A 21,989-nucleotide genomic window follows, 5' to 3' on the forward strand; every position below is an offset into this window, starting at 1 on the left:
TATGACGAACTATTAGTCCATTGCATGGATATGCCACATTTTGTTTGCCCATTCACATGTTGATGGACATTTGGATTGCTTCTGCCTTTTGGTCATTGTAAACAAGGCTGTTATGACTATTTGTGTACAAAATTTTGTTTGGGCACCTGCTTTCAATTCTTTTTTTTTTAAAAGTTTTAAAAAATGTTTGTTTGTTTGAGATGAAGTCTCACTCTGTAACCCAGGCTGGAGTGCAGTGGTGCAATCTCCACTCACTGCAGCCTCCCCATCTTGCCAGCCTAAGCTATCCTCCCACCTCAGCCTCCTGAATAGTTGGGACTATAGGTGCAAGCCGCCATGCCCAGCTAATTGTTTTTATATTTAATATTTTTGGTAGAGACATGGTTTCACCATGTTGCCCAGGCTCATCTCGAACTCCTGAGTTGAGGCAATCCACCTGCCTTGGCCTCCCAAAGTGCTGGGATTACAGGCATAAGCCACCACGCCCAGCCTTGTTTTCAGTTCTTTTGGGCATAAATCTGTGAGTGGAATTGCTGAGTTTTATGGTCATTCTAAATTTAACTTATTGAGGAACCACCAAACTGTTTTCCACAGTGGCTGCACATTTTACATTCCCACCAGCAATGTATAAAGGTTCTGATTTCTCCACATCCTCACCAACACTTGTTTTTTTTTTTTTTTTTTTAAGATTATGGCCATCTTAGCAGGTATGAAATGGCATATCATGATGGTTTTGACTTGCATTTCCCTGATGACTACTGATGTTAAGCATCTTTTCATGTGCTTCTTAGCCATTTGGATGTCTTCTTTAGAGAAATATCTATTAGATTTAGTTGCATATTTTTTAAATGTACAATTTTAAAAATATAGCTCAAATATTTTAAAACATGTGCGTAGCAGATACTTCTTTTCCCTGTGGTAGTAATAATAAAGAAGGCTTTTTAATCAAGCAGTTGATCAAACTACTATGGAAACAGATTAAAAGCTCAACGATCCCTTGGTAGGCAGGTAGTTTTAAATTGCCCACAGTATTGACTCTAAGTCAGTATAATAGAGAAATGTATTTGAATAAGGGGAATAAAGGAAATTACGTTTTAAAGAATTTTTGAGTATAAACCTAAACCAAAAAATTGGCTTATAAAAGGTATTTTTTTTAGATACATGAATTTACCTAATTTATTCATTCACCAAGTATGAATGGGGAATGAAGTACTGGGAGCAGAATCTTAAAATACTTAAATAAGTTTTTATGTGGTTGATGCCTGCCTGCCTGCCTGCCTTCCCTCCTTCCTTCCTTCCTTCTTTCTTTTTCTTTTTCTTTTCTTTTTTCTTCTTTTCTTTTCTTCTTGCCATAACTTTTCCATCATATCACATGTACATCAAGCAATGTGAAAATTACTGTTGAATTTACTGGATAAATATCTACTTTTCTGTATTTCAGAGACTGTAATTTAGTGTTTTATTCCTCGCATTATAAAATTGACAGGGATTTACTCCATGTATATTTTTCAGAAATCTTTATATTAATAACTACATGAAGGTCTGCCTGATTAAGAAATACTTTTCTTGGACAGAGGGGTAATAGAACTGTGTGCTAGCTTGGTTGTTTTTCCTTGCGCCATCTCATCAATTACTCTGGTTTTTTTCTTCATGTCTTCACAGCCTCTTCCCGAGAAGTTTGTGGTAAAAGGTGTTGTGGATCGCTTTTCAGAAGAGTTTGTGGAGACCAGAAGAAAAGCTTTGGATAAATTTCTAAAAAGAATTACAGACCATCCTGTGCTGTCTTTCAATGAACACTTTAATATTTTCCTTACTGCTAAGGTAAGGGCAGAAGTTTACATACTCTTCCTCCATATTGCCATTCTTGGGGCTCTTTCCTAAAAGCTGTTTTGAGCAAGACTCAGTCTCTACAAAAACTTTTAACAAATAGCCAAGTGTGATGTTGTGCGCCTGTAGTCCCAGCTACCTGGGAGGCTAAGGCAGGAGGATAGCTTGAGCCCAGGAGTTTGAGGCTTCAGTGAGCTATGATCGTGCCACTGCACTGCAGCCTGGGTGACAGAGTGAGACCCTATCTCTTTTAAAAAAAAAAAAAAGAAAAAAAGCTGTTTTGATCTTTTAGAAGCCACCTTCATGAGCGAATGGTTCACTGTAACAGGGTTGTCATAAAATTGGTCTTTTTTTGGGTGCCTGTGTGCATTAGCATGCTTTTTTGCATTAGCAAATCCATATAGATGGATTCTGTGTTAGAATTTAGGAGATCTGTCCCCACCCCATCCGGGGCCCCACCCACTTGCAGCAGCAGAGGAAGTTAGAATATTTGCTCTGCCAAAAGCAGAGCTAAGTGTTTCCTTAAACACTTGGCAGTATTACTGGGTGAGGCCAGTCTGACCAACAATGGGCATGGAACAGAAGGAACATTTGAGTGTTTGGTGAGGGTGTTCTTCATAAGGGCGCTTTGAGTGATTACTTGCAGCTGCATTTTACAGACAAGGAAACTCAAGTTCCAGGAGCTTGTCCTTGTTCAGGTAGCATCACTAGGATCTCAAATTGGGTCTTTGTGGCTACTGAGGCCACACCGTCCCTGTGTATCAGACTGCCTGATTGTTACTTAACCTGCAACCATGTTCCTGTCAGGTGGACATTTGCCAGATAAAACATTTGGGTCCTACACAGTTGCCAGATTCTGTGTATTCAAACTTAAGTTGGTTGTCCACTGGCCTTTCTCTTCACTTCCCTGTTGGCAGAACTGGCCAGAAAACCTGAGGTGCTGTGCTCTCGTTGTCTGCAGAAATGGGGTCACATGCTCAGACCCTCCTGCTAGCTTCCCTCCAGTCCCATCTGTTTGGTTTCAGGTATCATATTCCCACGTTCAGGCCATATGTAACATGTTCCATGTTGGCAAGGGTATTGTGGTCCAGATACTTTCTAGTTTTTCAAATCTGCAAAATTGGGAAATAGTTATAGATAACATTAGTTGACATTAAAGACTTTGGAGAGTGTGCCATTCTTCACTCAATGGAAGCCACATGACAAAGTCCTTTAGTTTTTATAACCTCAGTTGGCATTGAGCCTTATTGACAACATTCCAGTTCAGTGTCTCTTTTTCCCAGAGGCTTTCCCCTCCTACAGGTTGGACAGGTACACTTTTTAAAAATAAGTATTTCCTGGCAAACTAATCCTCAGGTATAATTCCTTCAACTCATACTCAAAGTAGAGTACATCCTGTTCTCCAAAAGCACAACTCACTTTCTCCTCCAAGGTCCATTTTCCAGAAAGCCCTCAAGCACATTCATGTTTACTGAACAAAAAAGAAAAGGGAGGGAAAAGCTTGGACCCCTGGTTGTTAGGAATCTGTATGAAGAATAAGTAGGAGAGAGAGAGAGAGAGAGAGAGAGAGTGTGTGTGTGTGTGTGTGTGTGTGTGTGTGTCAGAGACAGACAGACAGAGAGAGAAGGAGATTTATCTATCTGTGGGCCAAGCAGTATGAAAATGACTTAAAAAATATAAGGTCCTTGACTGCCTCATCAAAATCCGACTCCATGTGAGTGAGTACAGGAGAGGTGGCTTTAAACAGAACAAATCTTAGCCATAATTCAATATCACTTGCTGAACAAAATGTGCTAAATGGCCTTATCTTTTCTTTAAAAATTTTTAAAATTGTGATAAAATACACCTAACATTTACCATCCTAACAATTTCTAAGTGTACAGTTCAGTAGTGTTAAGTATATTTAAATTAGTTATGCAGCTCATCTTCAGAACGTTTGCATCTTGCAGTTCTGAAACTCTATGCCCATTAAATGGCAGTGCCCTATTCCCCCTCTTCCAGCTGCCTCATTTTCTCCTTTAACATACCTCGAATAACTTGATCTTGTTCTTAGATGAGCCACTTACGTGTTCTGCCTTTGGGAATGCAGAGATGCTCTTCCTTTTCTTTGTGATGACATGAGCTTATCAGCAAATTAGAAGTGTCCTTAAGAAGAAGCCAAAAGGCTGTATGTAATGGCTCATGCCTGTAACACCCAGTGCTTTGGAAGGCCAAGGCAGGTAGATCACCTGAGCCCAGGAGTTCATGTTCAGCCTGGGCAACATGGTGAGACCCCATCTCTATATATTAAAAAGAAGCAGCAGCAGCCAGTAGTAATACTGGGAGAAATGGGGACGCTCAATAGCAACTATATTCAAGTCAATATTTTCATCTTTGGCAGAGTGGGTATAGCAATCAGATAGATACTGCTGAATAACTTTATTTAACATGTAAATTAACTTGGTTAACTGGGACACCCTTTCAAAACTCTACTTGAAGCGGAGCCTATGCAGTCCAGCGAGCCCATTTGACTCTGGTCCCACTCATAAAAACGCTGTCTGCAGAGGTAACTCCAAGAACTCTGAGGCTTCAGTTATAGTCTTGTGAAGGCCTCGTGCCTTTGGGGATGTTTCTTGTCTAGAATGTGGGAGGTCAGAAGGGGAGATGGAATCTTTAGGACACTCTCTCAGGCAGCCTGACTCTGAAGGGAAGGAGAGAGGTGGAGAGGAACTAGAGGAGATTGCTGCTGTTTTTAAGATGAGTCAGGCTTGGATGTATTTTACATGCTGAAGGATTAGAAGTTGAAGATACAGACAGGAGAGGGGATAATTGGTAGGGCAGGGCACTCGGTTGGGGGAAGGTATGGATAGGTGTTCCAGAAAAACTCTCAAACCATGGTTTTCCTCTGTTCTCAGACAACAACAGTTGTCATCAACACAGGAGAAGACTTCTGTGACCAAATTGCAGGGTGGGGGTGGGGGCAAGATTTTCCCCAAACACCAAGCAGCCATTTCCAGCTGGATGTCCACCAGTTTAATTCGCACATTATTTACCTGGACATAGCATCAGATCCCACAGGTTGAGGACTCAGTCCCCAAGTCTGAGAGCTTCCAGATCTCGGACATTAAGTTCAAGCCTCCAAAACTTCTGACCAGCCAGCTTCAAGTTGGGCTTCCTGTGACCCCTTCCTTGGGTTCCATTAATTTGCTAGAGCAGTTCACAGAACTCAGAGAAACACATTTACCAGTTTATTGTAAAGGATATCACAAAGGATATAGATAAAGAGTTGCATTGGGTGAGGCGTGGGGAAGGGGTGTGGAGCTTCCATGCCCTCCCTGGATGTACCACCCTTCAGGAGACTCCACATGTTCAGCTCTCCACAAGTTCTCTAAACCCAGCTCTCTTGGGTTTTTGTGGAAGCTTCATGACAGCAGCATTCCATCCTCCAGGGTGTGGGGAGGGACCCTAGTCAGAAAGGCTGGGGAAGATTCGAGTCCTGCCTTGGGGCAGGTGAAAGGAGGGCAGGGGAAGGACAGAGAGATTCTGTTTGCTGAGGCTTAACACACCCAACATTATAGTGAAAAGACTGGAACAAGGTCTGTGGAGGTTATGAGCCAGGAACTGTGGATAAACACAAACACACACACATACCCCCACACCCACACACCCCTCAATAGGAAAGGGCCAGGAACCGTGGATAAACACACACACACACACACACACACACCCCTCAATAGGAAAGGGTGGATCAAGAACAAAAATGAAGGCCTGAAGAAGGAAGTGAATTCACAAGGTGCCTACACTCAGATACTATAGAGACCTCAGCCTGAAATTGTACATCAAATGCGGAGGGGCTGTCAGGCCATGTTAGCCGCCAATTCCACATTCTCTGCTCTATCCTCTGCATCAGGCCACGTCACCAGAAAGCTGTGTCTTTGTTCTGGGTTCCTTTATCTCCCTCTAGTCATACCCTTCCTAGGTCTGGGAATTAATATTCTGTTTGTATTGAGGGTGGATATGAGGAACAGACACCTGTACCTTCTGTAAAACCATTTTGTAAGCTACCCTTTCAGTAGTTGACACAGGACAACCTGAAGATGGTGTAGATTCCTCTTAGGGTTTGATGATAGGAGGAAGCTTGTTTTATCAGGCAGGCTAATATGCTTTTCTTTTTTGCCCAGGCTGGAGTGCAGTGGCACAATCTCAACTCATTGCAACCTCTGCCTTCCAGGTTCAAGTGATTCTCATGCCTCAGCCTCCTGAGTAGCTGGGACTACAGGTGCATGCCACCACGCCCAACTAATTTTTTTTTTTTTTTTTTGTATTTTTAGTAGAGACAGGGTTTCACCATGTTGGCCAGGCTCTTGAACTCCTGACCTCAAGTGATCTGCCCACCTCAGCCTCCCAAAGTACTGGGATTACAGGCATGAGCCACCGTGCCTAGCCTGGCTAATAGCTTTATATTTAGATACAATGGGTTATGAAACTCAACATATTTCCAGTTTTGCCTTCAAGAAATCCAGGGTTAAAATGTTTTGCTGTTTACAGCATCCATCCTAGGCCTGAATTTTCTAGCAATGTTTTTCTGTCATGGTTTCCTGCTTTTCACCCTTTACTCCCCTTATGTGGGTTTAGTTGGGGTATATATAAATGAGTGATGGATCTCGGAACTTCTGCTCTTCAGTTTTGCTCCTAAAGACAACATAGGGTACTTTGTATGGGAGAAACAGATACTTAAAAAAATTATGTTAGAAACAGCATTGTGTTTAAAGGGCAGTGTGCTCAAGTGAGTGAATTTGATTAAGGATTGGAGTTCAGCTCTGCTGAAAGGGATTTAGGTGTCAACCTACGGGAGCCTGAGTCTGGTGGTTATGATGTCCAGGCCAGGGTCCTCGTGTGAATGTGATTAGAGCCTCTAACTCAGCTCCTTGTTTCCCGAGTCCTCCATTTCCAAACTGAAGCTGCTTTCAGAAGCTGTTTTATTTAGTCCTGCTTGTGTGAGTGAGTGAGTGCTTTGAGCTTATTCACATATCATCCTCAGGACCTGAACGCCTACAAGAAGCAAGGGATAGCATTGCTGACCAGAATGGGCGAGTCAGTCAAGCACGTCACTGGCGGCTACAAACTGAGGACTCGGCCGCTTGAGTTTGCCGCCATAGGTGACTACTTAGATACGTTTGCACTGAAACTGGGAACCATTGATCGAATAGCCCAGCGGATCATCAAAGAAGAAATAGGTGAGCTGTCTGTTGAGGTCTTGATTATGCCCTGCAGCCACATTGGCAGAAATGCCATTCATGTGTGCTACAGAGAATCAAACTGCAAAATGCTGGAGTGACAGAACTAGGCCATCTTTTGCTTATCAAAGAAATACAAGGAGGGTAGGAGTTAGGTGTGACTGGAATGTCACTTTGCACCCCGGACCCCGTCCTTTGTCCTGCCGTGTCAGCCTTGTGTTTGCTTTTCCCATGGCCAGCACTGCCACCTGATTCGTCAGGTGTTTCCTCTTTTATGCTCTCTTAACTTTAGCTTTAAAAGTGGAGACATAGACTCAACTGCCCTTCATCCATACAGAACAATAATTTAGTAAACAAACTTAGATACCTTTTCTGGCAGAAAGATGGTTCAAAAGGACAGCACGGGGACCTGTGTTTGCCAAAGTTATGACCCTGACAAATCTTCAGACTTGTAATTGACTCACCCACCCCACCATGGTTCATTTTAAACCCACTCCTGCATGGGGGAGTTGCCAGGGCCTGTATCGATCCTTCCTCATTTTGCCCCCACTTCCTTCCCACCCCTCTCGGGGCCACCTGCTTTGCCACATCTCAGAATGTTGGGATCTTTTATCTCCTTACATACATGTGGGGTGGACAGACGTGAACAGTGTAAATGATCGCACTGGCATGGGAAGCACGTTGAGAAGGATTCCCCAGCAGTTGCCATTCATCGGTCTCTAAGCCATGATGACTGCGTTCTGTTGTAACAATGGCAAGACTCCTGGTGACAAATGATGGGCCAGATTTTCTTTATGGGGGAAAAAAAATCAACATTTTTTTTTCTCATTTCTTATACTTGTTCCCTCTACTTGATCCACTGATGGTACCATGTGGGGCCCATAGGTTTTGGAGATAGCTTTGGATACCATCCACACCTAAGGATCATGCAGAGTAAATTCTGATGGCATCCAAGGGGCTGAGGTGACCACTGAGTGAGAGAGTGAGTCTGCTAGTGTAAGACCACATCTCTTGTATCAAAATGTTTCCTAAAATTCCATTGTTTATCCATTGTGACTGATTTTTTTTTTTTTTTTTTTTGAGACGGAGTCTCGCTCTTTCGTCCAAGCTGGAGTACAGTGGCGCGATCTCAGCTCACTGCAAGCTCTGCCTCCTGGGTTCACGCCATTCTCCTGCCTCAGCCTCCCGAGTAGTTGGGACTACAGGCGCCCACTACCACGCCCAGCTAATTTTTTGTATTTTTAGTAGAGATGGGGTTTCACTGTGTTAGTCAGGATGGTCTCAATCTCCTGGCCTTGTGATCTGCCCTCCTTGGCCTCCCAAAGTGCTGGGATTACAGGTGTGAGCCACCATGCCTGGCCCCTGATTTTATTTTTTAACCTTTAAAAACATCTCCCTAAACCTATATGAAACTCTGTCTCCATTGCCTGTTAAAATACTGCTTCACACTATGGATAGACGAGTGGTTATTTTCTTTTTTTTGATGGAGTTTCGCTTTGTTGCCCAGGCTGGAGTACAGTGGAGCGATCTCGGCTCACTGAAAGCTCTGCCTCCTGGGTTCAAGCAATTCTCCTGCCTCAGGCTCCCGAGTAGTTGGGACTACAGGTTCCTGCCACCACGCCCAGCTAATTTTTTTGTATTTTTAGTAGAGACGGAGTTTCACTGTGTTAGCAGGATGGTCTCGATCTCCTGACCTTGTGATCCACCCACCTCGGCCTCCTAAAGTGCTGGGATTACAAGTATGAGCCACCGCCAGGCCGGTGAGTGGTTGTTTTCGAAGATGTTTGGTGGATGTGGCTGCTACTGCTTTTCCCCATAAAGCCCGTTATCCAGAGGCATGGCATTCCCATCACAGGATGGAATGGATTGACGTAACATGAGCTGTCAGAGGTTTTTAAGCAGTTGTGCTAGAAACAGTGTTGTGTTTAAAGGAGAGTGGGATCAGGTGAGTGAATGGCCAAAGAAACACATGTTCATGTAGAGAGCTCTTGGCTGTGGTGATTACTGAGTCAGTAATAGCAGCAGCTGCTACCCAGCCAGATTTTAATTGGTTTCTCTTCCCTGTTCAGAGTACCTTGTGGAGCTGAGAGAATACGGGCCTGTGTACTCCACATGGAGCACCTTGGAGGGTGAGCTGGCCGAACCCCTGGAGGGCGTGTCAGCTTGCATTGGGAACTGCTCTACAGCCTTAGAAGAGCTGACAGATGACATGACAGAAGACTTCCTACCTGTGCTCAGGGAATATATTTTATACTCTGACTCCATGAAGGTAAGCTGGCTTGCTTCTTGTGTATTTGCATGCTTTCTTTTTAAGAGCAATTATCAGAAAGTAATGGATTATTGCCTGTTTGCATGTGATATAAGTTTCCTTCTTCCTGGGTGGGCAGGATCAGACATGTGGACTGACATCATAGACATATAAATGGAACACATGGTGAACCAAGTATGTGAATTAAACAAAAAAAAGTTTGGGAAGAAATTCGTACTAGTTTCTCTGAGAGTTCAAGAAGATATAATGTCTATGAAACAAGAACGAGGATGCCATGGAAAAGTAATAGGTAATTAGAGCTCTTGGAAGTTACAACATGATTGCTGAAATAAAACTGTGTGATCAAGTTGGAAGGTGAAATTGAAGAAATCTTAAAGTAAGACAAAACAAAAGTAGCTAGAAAATAGAACAAAAATGCAAAAGTACTGAAAATGCGAAAGAAAAGAGACATAGGGGATTAATCCCAAAGGTTCAGCATCTGACTGATAAGAGTTCCTGAGAGAATGGGGAAGACTGAGGGAAGGAAATTGTAATAGAAATAATACAAGAAAATCCCCCAAAGCTGAAGACATAATTTGTCCAATTAAAAGGACATAATTGCCCAGCAAAAGGATTGAAAAGATCACCAATCCAAAGCATATTATTGTTGAATTTTAGAACAAAAGTGATACGAATTTGAAAGCTTTTTAAAACAAAGGGAGGGGCAGATGATGTATAAAAGGAACAAGAGTGAGAATGGCTTTGGTCTAGCAGCGGTGAATGAGAAGAGGAACTATGAGGACAAAAAAAAATCTTTGGCCTCAAATTCTGTATGCAGAATCTGAATGGAGTGCAGGAGGAAATGCACCAGTGCCCACACTGGAAACTTCCCCAGGCTGCACATAGACTGGTTGGAGAACATCGCTTCAGGAGACTCCAACGATGGGGCCACTGATTAGTGGAAAGGCCCAGTCTTTATGACCAATAGAAAAAGATACGTGGCTCAGTGTTGAACATTCCCACCTCTAAATAGCACCCTCCTACTTCTCAAAGGAGACCTCTGAATGATTAATCCGTCCTTGGGGCAGGTCTAGGGCATCCCATGAGGAAAGACCTGAATAGGGACTGACCTGAATTCCAGAGAGAAATCTGTCAGTCAACATTGGGTTGTAAAAATGTTAAACCAGAAAGATCGTAGATCCATGAAAACATTGTACAGCTTGAGAACAGGAATTAAAAAATAATCAACTAGTTATAAAAACAAATTATGATGGAAAACTTTAAGCACAGGCCAAAGCAGAGAGAATAGTGACGAACTGCCACATACCCATTCTCCTTGTTCCATCTTGTCCCATCAGGTGTGAAGGATTGATATGTACTGAACTGTGGACAGTGGAAAATGGAGCCTCTGGTGAATCCCATTTTCATGTGTGTGCTATAAAGTTACTAATAAAACACTTTCAAAGGCAGGATTGAATTTGGATCTCTCAGTGACCAGGGAAATGGTTTGAATTTCCTTATCTATAAGTTGGAAATGATGGTGGTGACAGGATAAAGTCAGATGTGAGATCATTAGCCTGAGACCACTAGTTGGAAATTACTGGAACTGAAGCTGTAAACCAAAACTTCTGGCTGTGAATTTGCAGCTCATTCTCCTGTATCACATTGACTTTTGTTAAAAAAAATTGGGATATACACATTGAATTTTTGATCCTATGGCCAAAACAAGTATAGAAAGACATCCTGACTTTCTTAAAATGAACTAGAATATTTCACTTATCAAGCTAATGGTATCTGTGTTTTTTGTTTGTTTGTTTGTTTGTTTGAGATGGAGTCTCACTCTGTCGTCACCAGGCTGGAGTGCAGTGGCACGATCTTGGCTCACTGCAACCTCTGCCTCCTGGGTTCAAGTGATTCTCGTGTTTCAGCCTCCCGAGTAGCTGAGATTACAGGCACCCGCCACCACACCCAGCTAATTTTTGTATTTTTAGTAGTGACAGGGTTTCCCCATGTTGGCCACCCTTGATCTCCTGACCTCATGATCTGTCTGCCTTGGCCTTCCAAAGTGCTAGGATTACAGGCGTGAGCCACCGCGCCTGGCTGCTATCTTTTTTTTTTTTTTTGAGACGGAGTCTCACTCTGTCGCCCAGGCTGGAGTGCAGTGGCACGATCTGGGCTCACCGCAAGCTCTGCCTCCTGGGTGCACGCCATTCTCCTGCCTCAGCCTCCTGAGCAGCTGGGACCACAGGTGCCCCCCACCACGCCCGGCTAATTTTTTGTATTTTTTTAGTGTCATCCAGGATGGTCTCGATCTCCTGACCTCGTGATTCGCCCGCCTCGGCCTCCCAAAGTGCTGGGATTACAGGCGTGAGCCACTGCGCCCAGCCCTGGTATCTGTTCTTAAAAATAAGTTTTTACAATTCCTGGAGTGTCCCTGGATTTGTCTCTTATGTATACACACCCTTCATCAAATACTCTCTTAACCTTGCCAGATGAAAAATCCAATGCATACACAGCACTGGGATACTATAGCACAGATTACTCTGTTTTTGCCTGTGGCAAGTATGTTAGTACTTAGTATATATTTGTATTTGAAGCACAATTTAAAAATGTCATATAGCAAGGATTTATCTGGCATCTATAAAACATTATTACACTGGGAGACATAAGCTTGTGTAATTTAAGTTAGACATCAAAGAAACATTTGTTTGCTCTTTCTTTACCCCCCATGTGTGGGGCATATGTATTGAGTTTCTTGTTTACTGAGCCTGAAAAATCAGGTCAATCAGGCTGAGCGAATGGGATTAATTGTACACAGTCTTGTCTGGGGAAGGGCATGGAAAAGAGGAAGTGTGGACTGGCAGTCTCTGAAACCCAAGTTCTGTCCCCGATAGTAGCTGAGCTGAGTCCAATTAATAAGAAACAGGGCCACTGCTCCTCCACTTTTCACCAGGAAAATGTCTCTGCAGAGTGCCCTGGGCACGATAGGAGTGATTGGATGGCAAAGCAAAGACTATGTCTGGGATTATCGGGGTCTGTGTGGCTGGGAGTAAAGACACCAGGAGAATGATAGATGTCTTAAGTGGCTTCCCCACCTTTTCACATTGCTGCTCTGTAAGAATTTTTAAGTATATTTTCTTCCTCCGAGAGAGTCATATAGTTCCATTTCCAAAATGGCTTTCTGGTTTTTGAAACTTAAGTAGGACAGACTTTGCTGTGCAGTATGGAAACTAAGCATGGAGCAGAGGACTTGCCACAGGCCTGGCTGTGGCCCGTTCTTTATTTTTTGGAGATGGAGTCTTGCTCTGTCGCCCAGGCTAGAGTGCAGTGGCACGATCTTGGCTCACTGCAACCTCTACCTCCCGGGTTCAAGTGATTCTCCTGCCTCAGGCTCCCGAGTAGCTGGGATTACAGGTGCACACTACCATGCCGGGCTAATTTTTGTATTTTTAATAGACATGGGGTTTCACCACGTTGGCCAGGCTGGTCTCAAACTCCTGACCTCAAGTGATCTGTGTGCCCCGGCCTCCCAAAATGCTGGGATTACAGGTGTGAGCCCCCACATCAGGCCTGTGACCTGTTCTTCATCAGCTGCTGAATGGTCCTCAGAGCTGAGAAAGTCCTGGGTTGGTTTTGGTGAGGAGTTACTGGTCTGGTGAGGTTCTGTCAGTCTATCTTCATCATGGCCTTGAGGGAACCTAATGGTGAATGTTTGTCCTCATCATTTAGAGGTAGTGGCCTGTGCCTTAGGAATTTGAAATGGTGGAGGGCTGGTCCATCCCTAGATGGGAAAATGCCAGGGCTCATCAAAGTCCTGTCCTGATGGGGCTGTGGTTGGGGTTCCTCTCTGAGTTCAAAAGGGCCTTTAGGATCATCTTTCTCATTTGCTCATTGTTGACATGAAGAAACAGACGACCCTTGTGGGTAAATCTTTTCTCTGTTGCATGGCCACAGGACTATACTCGTTAGTGACCAATCAGCTTGTAGCTGTGTGTTTACTACTTGCCAAGAGGCAAACTAGGTGACTTTAGGCTTTTCAAGCCTGGCCTCCAACTGTATCTCTTTCAGGACAATTGTGGCTAGGTATGTTCTGTTCCCTTTGGAGGTAGAGAGCATAGAAAAATTGGGTCATTATCAAGGCACTAGGAACAAATGGAACAATGTGAGTTTAAGCAGTGAACAATGAGAACAGCTTATACTAGAAAGACGGTTGAAGGCATGTGTCACAAGGATATGTGTGCGGGGGGCAGGAAGGTACAAAAGGTTAGTTACCCTTAAGCCCAGACTCAAGTTAAATACCTCGCAGACATCCACAGGTGAGCCCTTATATAGGATTTCACATCCTATAAACTGTGTGTGTATAATGAAATTAGGGTAGTGATGGGCTGAAAGAGGCCCTCTTGAAGTCCTCACCACTTTTCTGGCAGTGCCTTTTGTGTATTAGCGTTGTCATGACCAGGCCAAATGTTGGAAAAGCTTTATTCCTGAAGGTTTGGGCAGGACTATCTTATTTCCCACACTGCCTTATCCATAGGAGATGGTCAGCAAGTATGTAATTGAATCGGACAATTTGGTAAATTTGCGACACTTACAAATATACAATGATTGCGCATTTTACATCTTATTTTTAAGAGGTTTATCTATGTCAATGCGCATGCTTATCTCAGGGGTCTTGGTAAATGACTGGGGTGGGGTGAGGGTCTGAAGTAAGAGTGGGTTGTAAGGGAAAGCCACATGGAAAAGTCTGTGGCTGGAGACTTGGAAGACATATGGGAGTGAGCTGCGCAAGGGTCAGAGGTTGGAGCATTTTAGGCAGAGAGGAGCAGCCAGTGCAAAGGTGCAAAAGCTGAGATGAGCTCAGAGTCTTTGCAGATCAGAAAGGCTGGTGAGTGGAGCCCGGTGAGCAAAGGAGTAAGTGGTAAGCGGTGAGGTCAAAGAGAGGTAGGAGCCTGGTCCTGCAGTAGCTTTTTTTTTTTTTTTTTTTTTGAGACGGAGTCTCTGTTGCCCAGGCTGCGTGATCTCAGCTCACTGCAACCTCCACCTCCCGGTTCAAGAGATTCTCCTGCCTTAGCCTCCTGAGTAGCTGGATTACAGATGCGCACCACCATGCCCGTCTAATTTTTGTATTTTTAGTAGGGACGGGGTTTCACCATGTTGGTCAGGCTGGTCTCGAACTCCTGACCTCATGATCCACCCACCTCTGCCTCCCAAATGCAGTAGCATCTTAAAGACCATCTTAAAGGCTGGTAAGAGTCTGGACTTTATTCTAAGGACTAGAAGGGAAGCCATTTGGTTTTATGCAGGGGGATGACAGGATGTGATTTTTACTTTAAGAAGACAACTAGTACTACAGTATGGAGACTAGATTGTAGAGGATGAGAGTGGTGGTTGGGAAGGCTGTTGAGAAGGCTGTCATAGGGAGCCAAGGGCAGAAAACTAGGTGGTGGAGCCTGGACTGCAGTGGTAGAGACGTGGGTGGATTTGGGGTATATTTTGGATAATGGGCCAATGGCACTTGCTGTTGTAGTGATGCAAAATAAGAAAGGAATTGGGGTTTTTGGCTTTAGCAGCTGGGTGGATCGCAGTACTGTTTATTGGGACGGGGAGGGTCCAGGGAGGAACAGGTGGAGCAGTTGCGAGTCCACTATTTTGGGCATGTGGAATTCAGAATGCCTCTTAATCATTAAAGTGGAGATGTCATGGCAGTTGGTTATGAGTTAGTCTAGAGTAGGAATAGAAATTTGGGAGTCATTAGTGTATGAATGGTGTTTAAATCTCTGAGACCGATGGAGATCACATGAGGAGATGTGATTGAGGTGTGTAGATTGTGAAGGCCTGCGCCTGTGGCATGGTAATATTTATTGATCTATCACCTTAAGAGGAAAGAACAAGTAGCAAAGGAGCCCACGAAGGAAGGGTTGGTGTGGCAGGAGGGAAGAAGAGGATTGCCTCCACGAAGCCAAGATAAATGTTTTAAGAAAGGGCAAAATATATCTGTTGGATTTAATAATATGGACATCGTTGGTAATCAAGATTACAAGTGTGAAATGTGGATGCAGAAGTTTTGGTTTAAAGACAAAGTTTGTCTTCCAGTTGGAGATAACTTCGACAACATTCTGAAGTAGTCCTTTTCAAAAGCCAATTTAAATTGTCAGGCGGTTTCTTCAGCCTGCCCACCCCTTCCCCACAGGGCCACAAGGTGGCGCCGATGAGTCAAACTCCGGGAACGCAACCAGTTGGTGCTTTAGGTTGGCCATTTCCGGTGCCTTTCCAAAACTGAAATGAAGAGTTTTCTGGAAGATTGAGTTGTCAGGGAAAAAATGTCCCCTTTCCTGAACAAAAGAGATTATACAGAGTGGCTAGTTTCTTGCAGCTAAAATAATGTGAAGAAGCAGGATGTGAAATATACATGATTTCAAAGACTTTTAAAAAATAAGAAAAGTATTAAAATGAAAACTCTGAGATTCCCAGTAATGGCAGACTGAATACACATTTAAACTTCACCAAAATGACACTAAAAGGATTTTGAAAAAAGTCACAAGCCCACAGACAAGAGCAACAGGCAAGGAGGCAATAGCAGTACAATTTTGGGAATGGATTGAGAGTTGATAAGTACTTTAAATGACTCAAGCTGATTTTGAAACCGACTGTGGGGGAAAAAACTGAGAAGCCATCTGGTTTACACCGTGGAACCCTCCAAAAAGGTCAAGAATTGGCAGCACCACGCCCCTCTGGAACTGAGGTAGAGCTGAAGAGAAGAATAAATCTAGAGTCTGTTTAAGAATCCTAGCTTCTGATCCTCTCCTCCCTGCTCACACAGGGGCCACTTCCTTCTCCACTTTGGCAGAACTGAGGGTCGATTCTCCGGAGGGGGCCTTTCTGGAGCAAGAGACTCTAGGCACACTTGAGGGTGTTCAGTGAAAGATTAGTGAAGTTGAGACTCTTCTTCTGCTTGGCTCTCAGTCTTAGATCTTCCAGGCAAGGAGGAAAAGAGCCTTTTCTAGAAAATCTAGACGGGCCAAGAGAAGTGACCCACAGATACTCATATTGGCTGGCAATGGAGAACCAGGGTGGTCCCTCAGTGAAAGGACCCAGCCGAGTCTCCTATGGAGAATGTCAACATCCCTCTGTGTGCAGAAAGCTTTCAATCCATTTCCATGGAGTTTCCCTCTTGGATGAGTGGACAGACAAGGGTCACCAGATATGTAAGGGAAGATTTGAATATGAATATCAGAAGTAAAAACAAAGAAGAAAAAGCCTATTGAATGAAACACTGATGGGGAAGAAAATTTCCAGAAAAAAAATGTTAATATTTTCCAAAAGAGAAGATATCACAGCCATAAAACAGTAATTTTTAAAAATTCAGAGAACAAAGAGCTCTTGGAAATTAAAACCATAATAGGAATAAAAAAATTAATAGAAGAGTTAGAAGAAAAAGTTAAGAAAGTCACATATGAAAAGAAACCGAAAGAGAATTGGAGAAAAAAATATGAAAATTAGAGGATTAGACCATCTGAATAACAAGTGTGCAGGCAGAGAAACAGAGAAGTGGGAAGCATCAAAGAAGCCATTCAAGGAAAGAGACCAGAAGGGAAGAAATAATGTATCACTGATTGTGTCTGTGTGATGAGATTATGTATGACTTCTCCCCCTCCTTTAAATTTTCCAAATTTTGTGTACAATTATCTTTTAAAATGAGGGGATAATGTGTGGTTTCAGTATTACCAACATTGCCCCAGGACATCTAACTCGCAGGTGGTCCTGGTTTCCATAGAATGAATATGTAAAAGGAGCATGTTGAAAGGGGTAACCTGAACTCAGTCATTTAACCAGAGCTAGTGATATCACCAGGACCAAATCAGACTCATTTTCCTGCCTGCAGGAAAGTGCCCTTCTAGAGGGCTGCCCTAAGCCACAGGGCTATGTGGGTATTTTATTTTTATTCTCATTTGTTCTTTATTACTGAACTCCCATTACTCTACATGAATTCCACTTGGGTCTTGGGTCATCAGCTCTGACCTACAGGAATATGAACCATCCCATCCTGCAGTTCTCTGTGGGGGGCTGAGCTGTTCCTGCTGCTTTGGTATCCTCTTCCAGCCCTGCATCCTAGTGCCCCTCTTCCACAAAGTTCTGAAGCTGAAAAACTTGGTGGGCTTGAAGAGGCTTTTTGGTAGCTGCTGACCTTTGGGGCTGGGGCTCTTTTTCTGCCTTTCCCCCTCCCATAGTTTGTGAGCCCACAGCCTTGGCAGGGTCAGACATGTGCATGAGTCTGAGGATGGGGAAAGGAGGCTGTGCTTTCCCGTAGATACCACTGTGGTCTTTCTTGGGACAAATCCAGTGCAGATGTTGAAAGCCAAACCACAGGATGCATCTGTCATCCAACTCTTCCAAACATTCTGTCATTGTAGATAAAGGCTGTTTGATTAGTATTTCATGGATGACATAACTATAGACCTCTTAATGACTGTTATTAATTTGTTACATTTGGATGACAGATATTATGTTTCTATTGTTTAGCCTTTTTATTATAGAAAAATTCAAACATATCACAAAATAGAATGATAACAATAAACCCACATGTATCCCAGCCGTCCCGCGCATATCCCAGCCGTCCCGCACGTATCCCAGCCAGCATCAGCAGTTGCCCACTCATGACTCATCTGGTTCTGTCTCTGTCTCATGCTGCTCCCAACTCCCACCCTGTGGTTTAATTTTACACAAATCCTGGAATCATATTATTTCATACAGAAACATTTAGTACCTATCTCTAAAATACAAGCATTCTTTTTTTTTTTTTTTAAAAAAGGACTACCTAATTATGTTTAAATATCCAGTGTTCAAATTTCCCCAGTTTGTCTCAGACACTTTGTTTCTTTTTCCAAATTGAGATCCAAACAGGATCTATACATTGATTGGTATGTTTCTTAAATATTAAAAAATCCTACTTTGTCCACTTATTTTTCCTTGTAATTTATTTGTTAAAGAGTCATTTGTCTTCTCTTCATTGGAAAAGAGAGATAGTAAAGTTCCAGATTATTAGGACCACTTGAAATTGCAACAAAATGTTCAAATGTTTTAAAAAATAAGTGTCCGAGAGGAATTTATTCCATGTCTGTAATTAAAAATCATCTTGTGAGCGTGAGGCCCTCCTTGGGCACCCTATGTACGATTTTGACTTCCCCAAACCCTTGGTACTTACCTTCCATTCCTGTTTTATTTTTCCTCCTAATGCCTAGAGCTACCTACTATATATTTTACTTGCTTCTTGTCTGCCTCCCCTCTAGAATGTAAGCTCCACATGGTTTTGTGATTTGTTCTCTGCTGTATCCCCATCCCTGGCTAGATGAATGAAGATGTATGAAGGCGAGGCAGAAGCAGGGTGGGGATGGATGTGTAGAGGAGGGCAGGTGGCGCCAGGCGTGAGGAGGAAAGTCTCACTGTGCCCTTCGCCTTTTTGATGTGTTGTATCCATGGGATGCAGATCCCTATAAAGTTCCGTGAGAAGTTCAGATGATGACTCTCTTCTGCTTGTCACTCATTGATGGAGGGGCCTCTCTGCAGACACTGGCTTGGTCTCTTGGCCTCTTTACCCCACTGCTGGCTCAGGCCTCATCTCACAGCCATAGGCTTGTTTGACCAATTTTATCAGTAGAGACTGGGCTGGGGGCCCATCCTCGCAGAACATCACCAACAGCGTGCAAAGGTGTCCCAATGAGGGTGGTGGTCGTCAGCAATTTGTCTTGATTCAGAACACGTTGCCCAACCTTTATTTAGCGTGGTTGGATTATGGGCCAGCTGTGAAGCCACATGCTGGAAGGCAGCAGGAACAGCCTGAATGAGCCACTGCTGTGCCATGAGCCAGGTGTGGCCTTGAACAGGGCCCACCACCGTCCCTTAGTCTCCGCATCTGTAGAATAGGAATGATGTGCGTTCACTCTGCAGGGTTACTGGGAGCCTTTTGTGCTGTCCAGCGATGCAGTGCTGTTAGGGCGGATCCTACAGTCAGCCTGTGCGAGAGGGCAGCATTCTGGCCACACCGGATAACACTGAGAGACAGAGACCCTGCCTCTCCTGTGGGCCAGGGCAGGCCCAGACTAACTGGAGGGAGGGATATGGCTGGATCTGCAGGCTCCCTCGTCTGTTTTGGGCATGGGGAGAGGAGATGCTTTTGCACTGTTGTAGCTGAGTGGGGTTGATGCATTTCCTCCCTACCTCTCACAGTCCCAGGGGTCTTGCAACCCCAGCAGTGCCCCCAGGAGCCCCCACACTGTGCTGGCGTTGTTCCAGGGCATTGTCTTACAGCTTTAGTTAGGAGGCTCTTGCCACACTGACAGAGTGTGTGTCACTGGGACAACTCATGCTCCTTCCTAGAAGTGCTATCTGGATATGTGGTTTTTTTCCAGCAAGATGCTAGGCATCCTGTGGAGGGAAGTGCACACCAGTGATAAGCATCCCGCGTGGCCCCCACCCTGCTGTTCCGTTGCACCTTTTGGGGAACCACATTTGCACGTCCATGGAGAAGAGGATTTTTACTACTGCTGGTACCAGACCCATAGATTTAGATTATTTTCTGGGCTATATGAAGTCCACAAAGGACTCTTTGTTACTTTATAGATTTATGTCATCCAGTATGGTAGCCACTAGCCATATGTGGCTATTTAAGTTTAAATTCAAATGAGTAACATTAAATAAAAATGTAAATCCATTTCCCCAGTCCTGCTGGCTTTGTTTCACGTGCTCAGTAGGCACGTGGAGGCAGTGGCTCCTGGATTAGTGCAGATTATAAAACGTTTCCATTATAGCAGAAAGTTCCATTGAACAGCACTGTAAATATTCCTACTCAAAGATGAATGAGTGTGGGGAGGGAATGTCAGGGCACTTAGGAGACAGCTGAGTGGCAATTGACGAAAAATTATTGCGATTTTAACCTCATTTTCATTTCATGATAAAACACTTCTCAAAGCAAACTTTTCAAAGGAAGAATTGAGGTTCCCAGTTTTGACACATTCCATTAGAAGGCTGAACCCACAGCACTCTCAACTCTTCAGTTGCCTGTCACCTTTTAGCACAGGCAGGGATATGGGGTGCCTGTGCTTAGCCAAGGAGTGATTCCTTCCTGCCTTGACTCCACACTCTGCTGGAAGGTCCCCTATGGGGAAAGTGCATGATTAGAAACTTTCATAGCAATTTCTTTCTTTTGAGTTAGTGGAAAAGAAAGGTCTCATCACTCTTGGTTTGCCACTTGTGATTCTACTAAAGGAAGAAAAAAGAAACCCGTTGATGAAACAGATACCTTTCTAGAAGGTCTACTGCAAGCTTTTCTATTTTGCTTGGTAGGTTCATAGCAGCAGAGCTCAGACTAAATGAGGGGAGCCCCAGGCACAGATTTACGGGGGCATTCACTCTCAGGTGCCAACCTTGTACTCACATGGGCCAAAGAGGGAGTGTCTCCTTACCTTTTGCACCCCGGGTGCCTGGCTTGCCTCACTCCTGTCCCATCCAGGGCTGGCTCTCTTGGGGCCCATTGAGCCTTCACTCTGGTGGGCTGGCTGCATGGTTCTAGGAATTCTGGACTTGCACAGGTATAGCCCCTTTAGCACATACAGGTGCATACTGTGTCTGAGCCTGTGTCACACTGAACCCCTCAGGTAGGGAGTGCATCTCTCTGCTGTTTCTATACCTGGATCAGAGTAGAGGACTAGTAAGTGGCTAATGAATGAATCAATGAACACATCAGTCCACTAGGGGTCCACTCAGTGAATTAAAGAGTGAAGAGTTCTCTTAGACTTTTCCTTTAAGATTTCAGAGAACATCCAGTGTTGTAGCCTGCAAAGCTCCACATTTCTGCACAGCTGGCCTCTGGCTGCACACAGTGACGCGGAGAGTCCTCCCAGCAGTGTGACAATGGATGGGTGCTGTTTCCTCCACTTGCCTTTCCCTAGAATTTCTTTCCTTTCAGCATCAGGTTTTAGTTACTTTACTAGAAACTCCAGCATCAGGAGTGGTTCTCCTCTCTTCCCTCCTTTCTCCTGCTTCCTCCAGAGTTTCTGCCATGGCCAGACTGTCCTAGGAGCACATGGCTGGGCCTGGGATAGGCCTTGATTTGGGGAGGCGTGGGGGAAAAGAAGCAATTGCCTGGGGGTGGGAGGCCCCTTTGTGGACTCAGTGTTACATGCTTCTCTCCTCTGCCTCCCACAGAGTGTATTGAAGAAGAGGGACCAAGTTCAAGCAGAGTACGAAGCCAAACTGGAAGCTGTGGCTCTGCGGAAGGAAGACCGCCCCAAGGTCAGGGAAGCCACCTGGGAAGGGCTGCAAAGCTGTAGTCTCCCTGCTGGTGGTGCTAAGTAAATTCTCGTCTCTAGATCTGTATGACTAAGAGTGGTCAGTGCCAGCTGGCTACGTTGATGATGTTGTCCTTTTTCACTCCCTTTTCTGTCCTGTTTCTGTGAGTTTCTAGTGTTCACTTGGGATTGAGTTTTCCACTGTTTCCTGGGCCTAATTTTTTTTTTTTTTTTAAAGCCTTACAGCTCTGCCATTCACCGGCAGTTCCTTGCTCCATAAAATGGCATTGCAGAGAGGAGGAAAGAAGAGCCTAGATCAGTGCTTTCAAAGTATGGTTCATAGGCCCACAAACTGTACAATCCATGATGAGGAAAGTGTAGAAGCACTTGGAAACTTCTATAGGAATTTGATGT

The 21,989-nt window shown here is 44.2% G+C and overlaps 1 protein-coding gene across 1 annotated transcript in view; it reads left to right on the forward strand.

Annotated features, from left to right (window-relative positions):
- SNX30 (sorting nexin family member 30) overlaps nt 1-21,989 on the forward strand; it is a 118,584-nt gene that overhangs the window by 73,189 nt on the left and 23,406 nt on the right. The window contains exons 4-7 of the mRNA XM_002820110.6: nt 1,663-1,821; nt 6,848-7,043; nt 9,113-9,312; nt 21,493-21,579. Of these exons, the coding sequence (XP_002820156.3) occupies nt 1,663-1,821; nt 6,848-7,043; nt 9,113-9,312; nt 21,493-21,579 (642 nt within the window). The remainder of the gene's footprint in view (nt 1-1,662; nt 1,822-6,847; nt 7,044-9,112; nt 9,313-21,492; nt 21,580-21,989) is intronic.

This window comes from Pongo abelii, chromosome 13, assembly GCF_028885655.2.
Source record: "Pongo abelii isolate AG06213 chromosome 13, NHGRI_mPonAbe1-v2.0_pri, whole genome shotgun sequence".
NCBI classification, from domain to species: Eukaryota; Metazoa; Chordata; class Mammalia; order Primates; family Hominidae; genus Pongo; species Pongo abelii.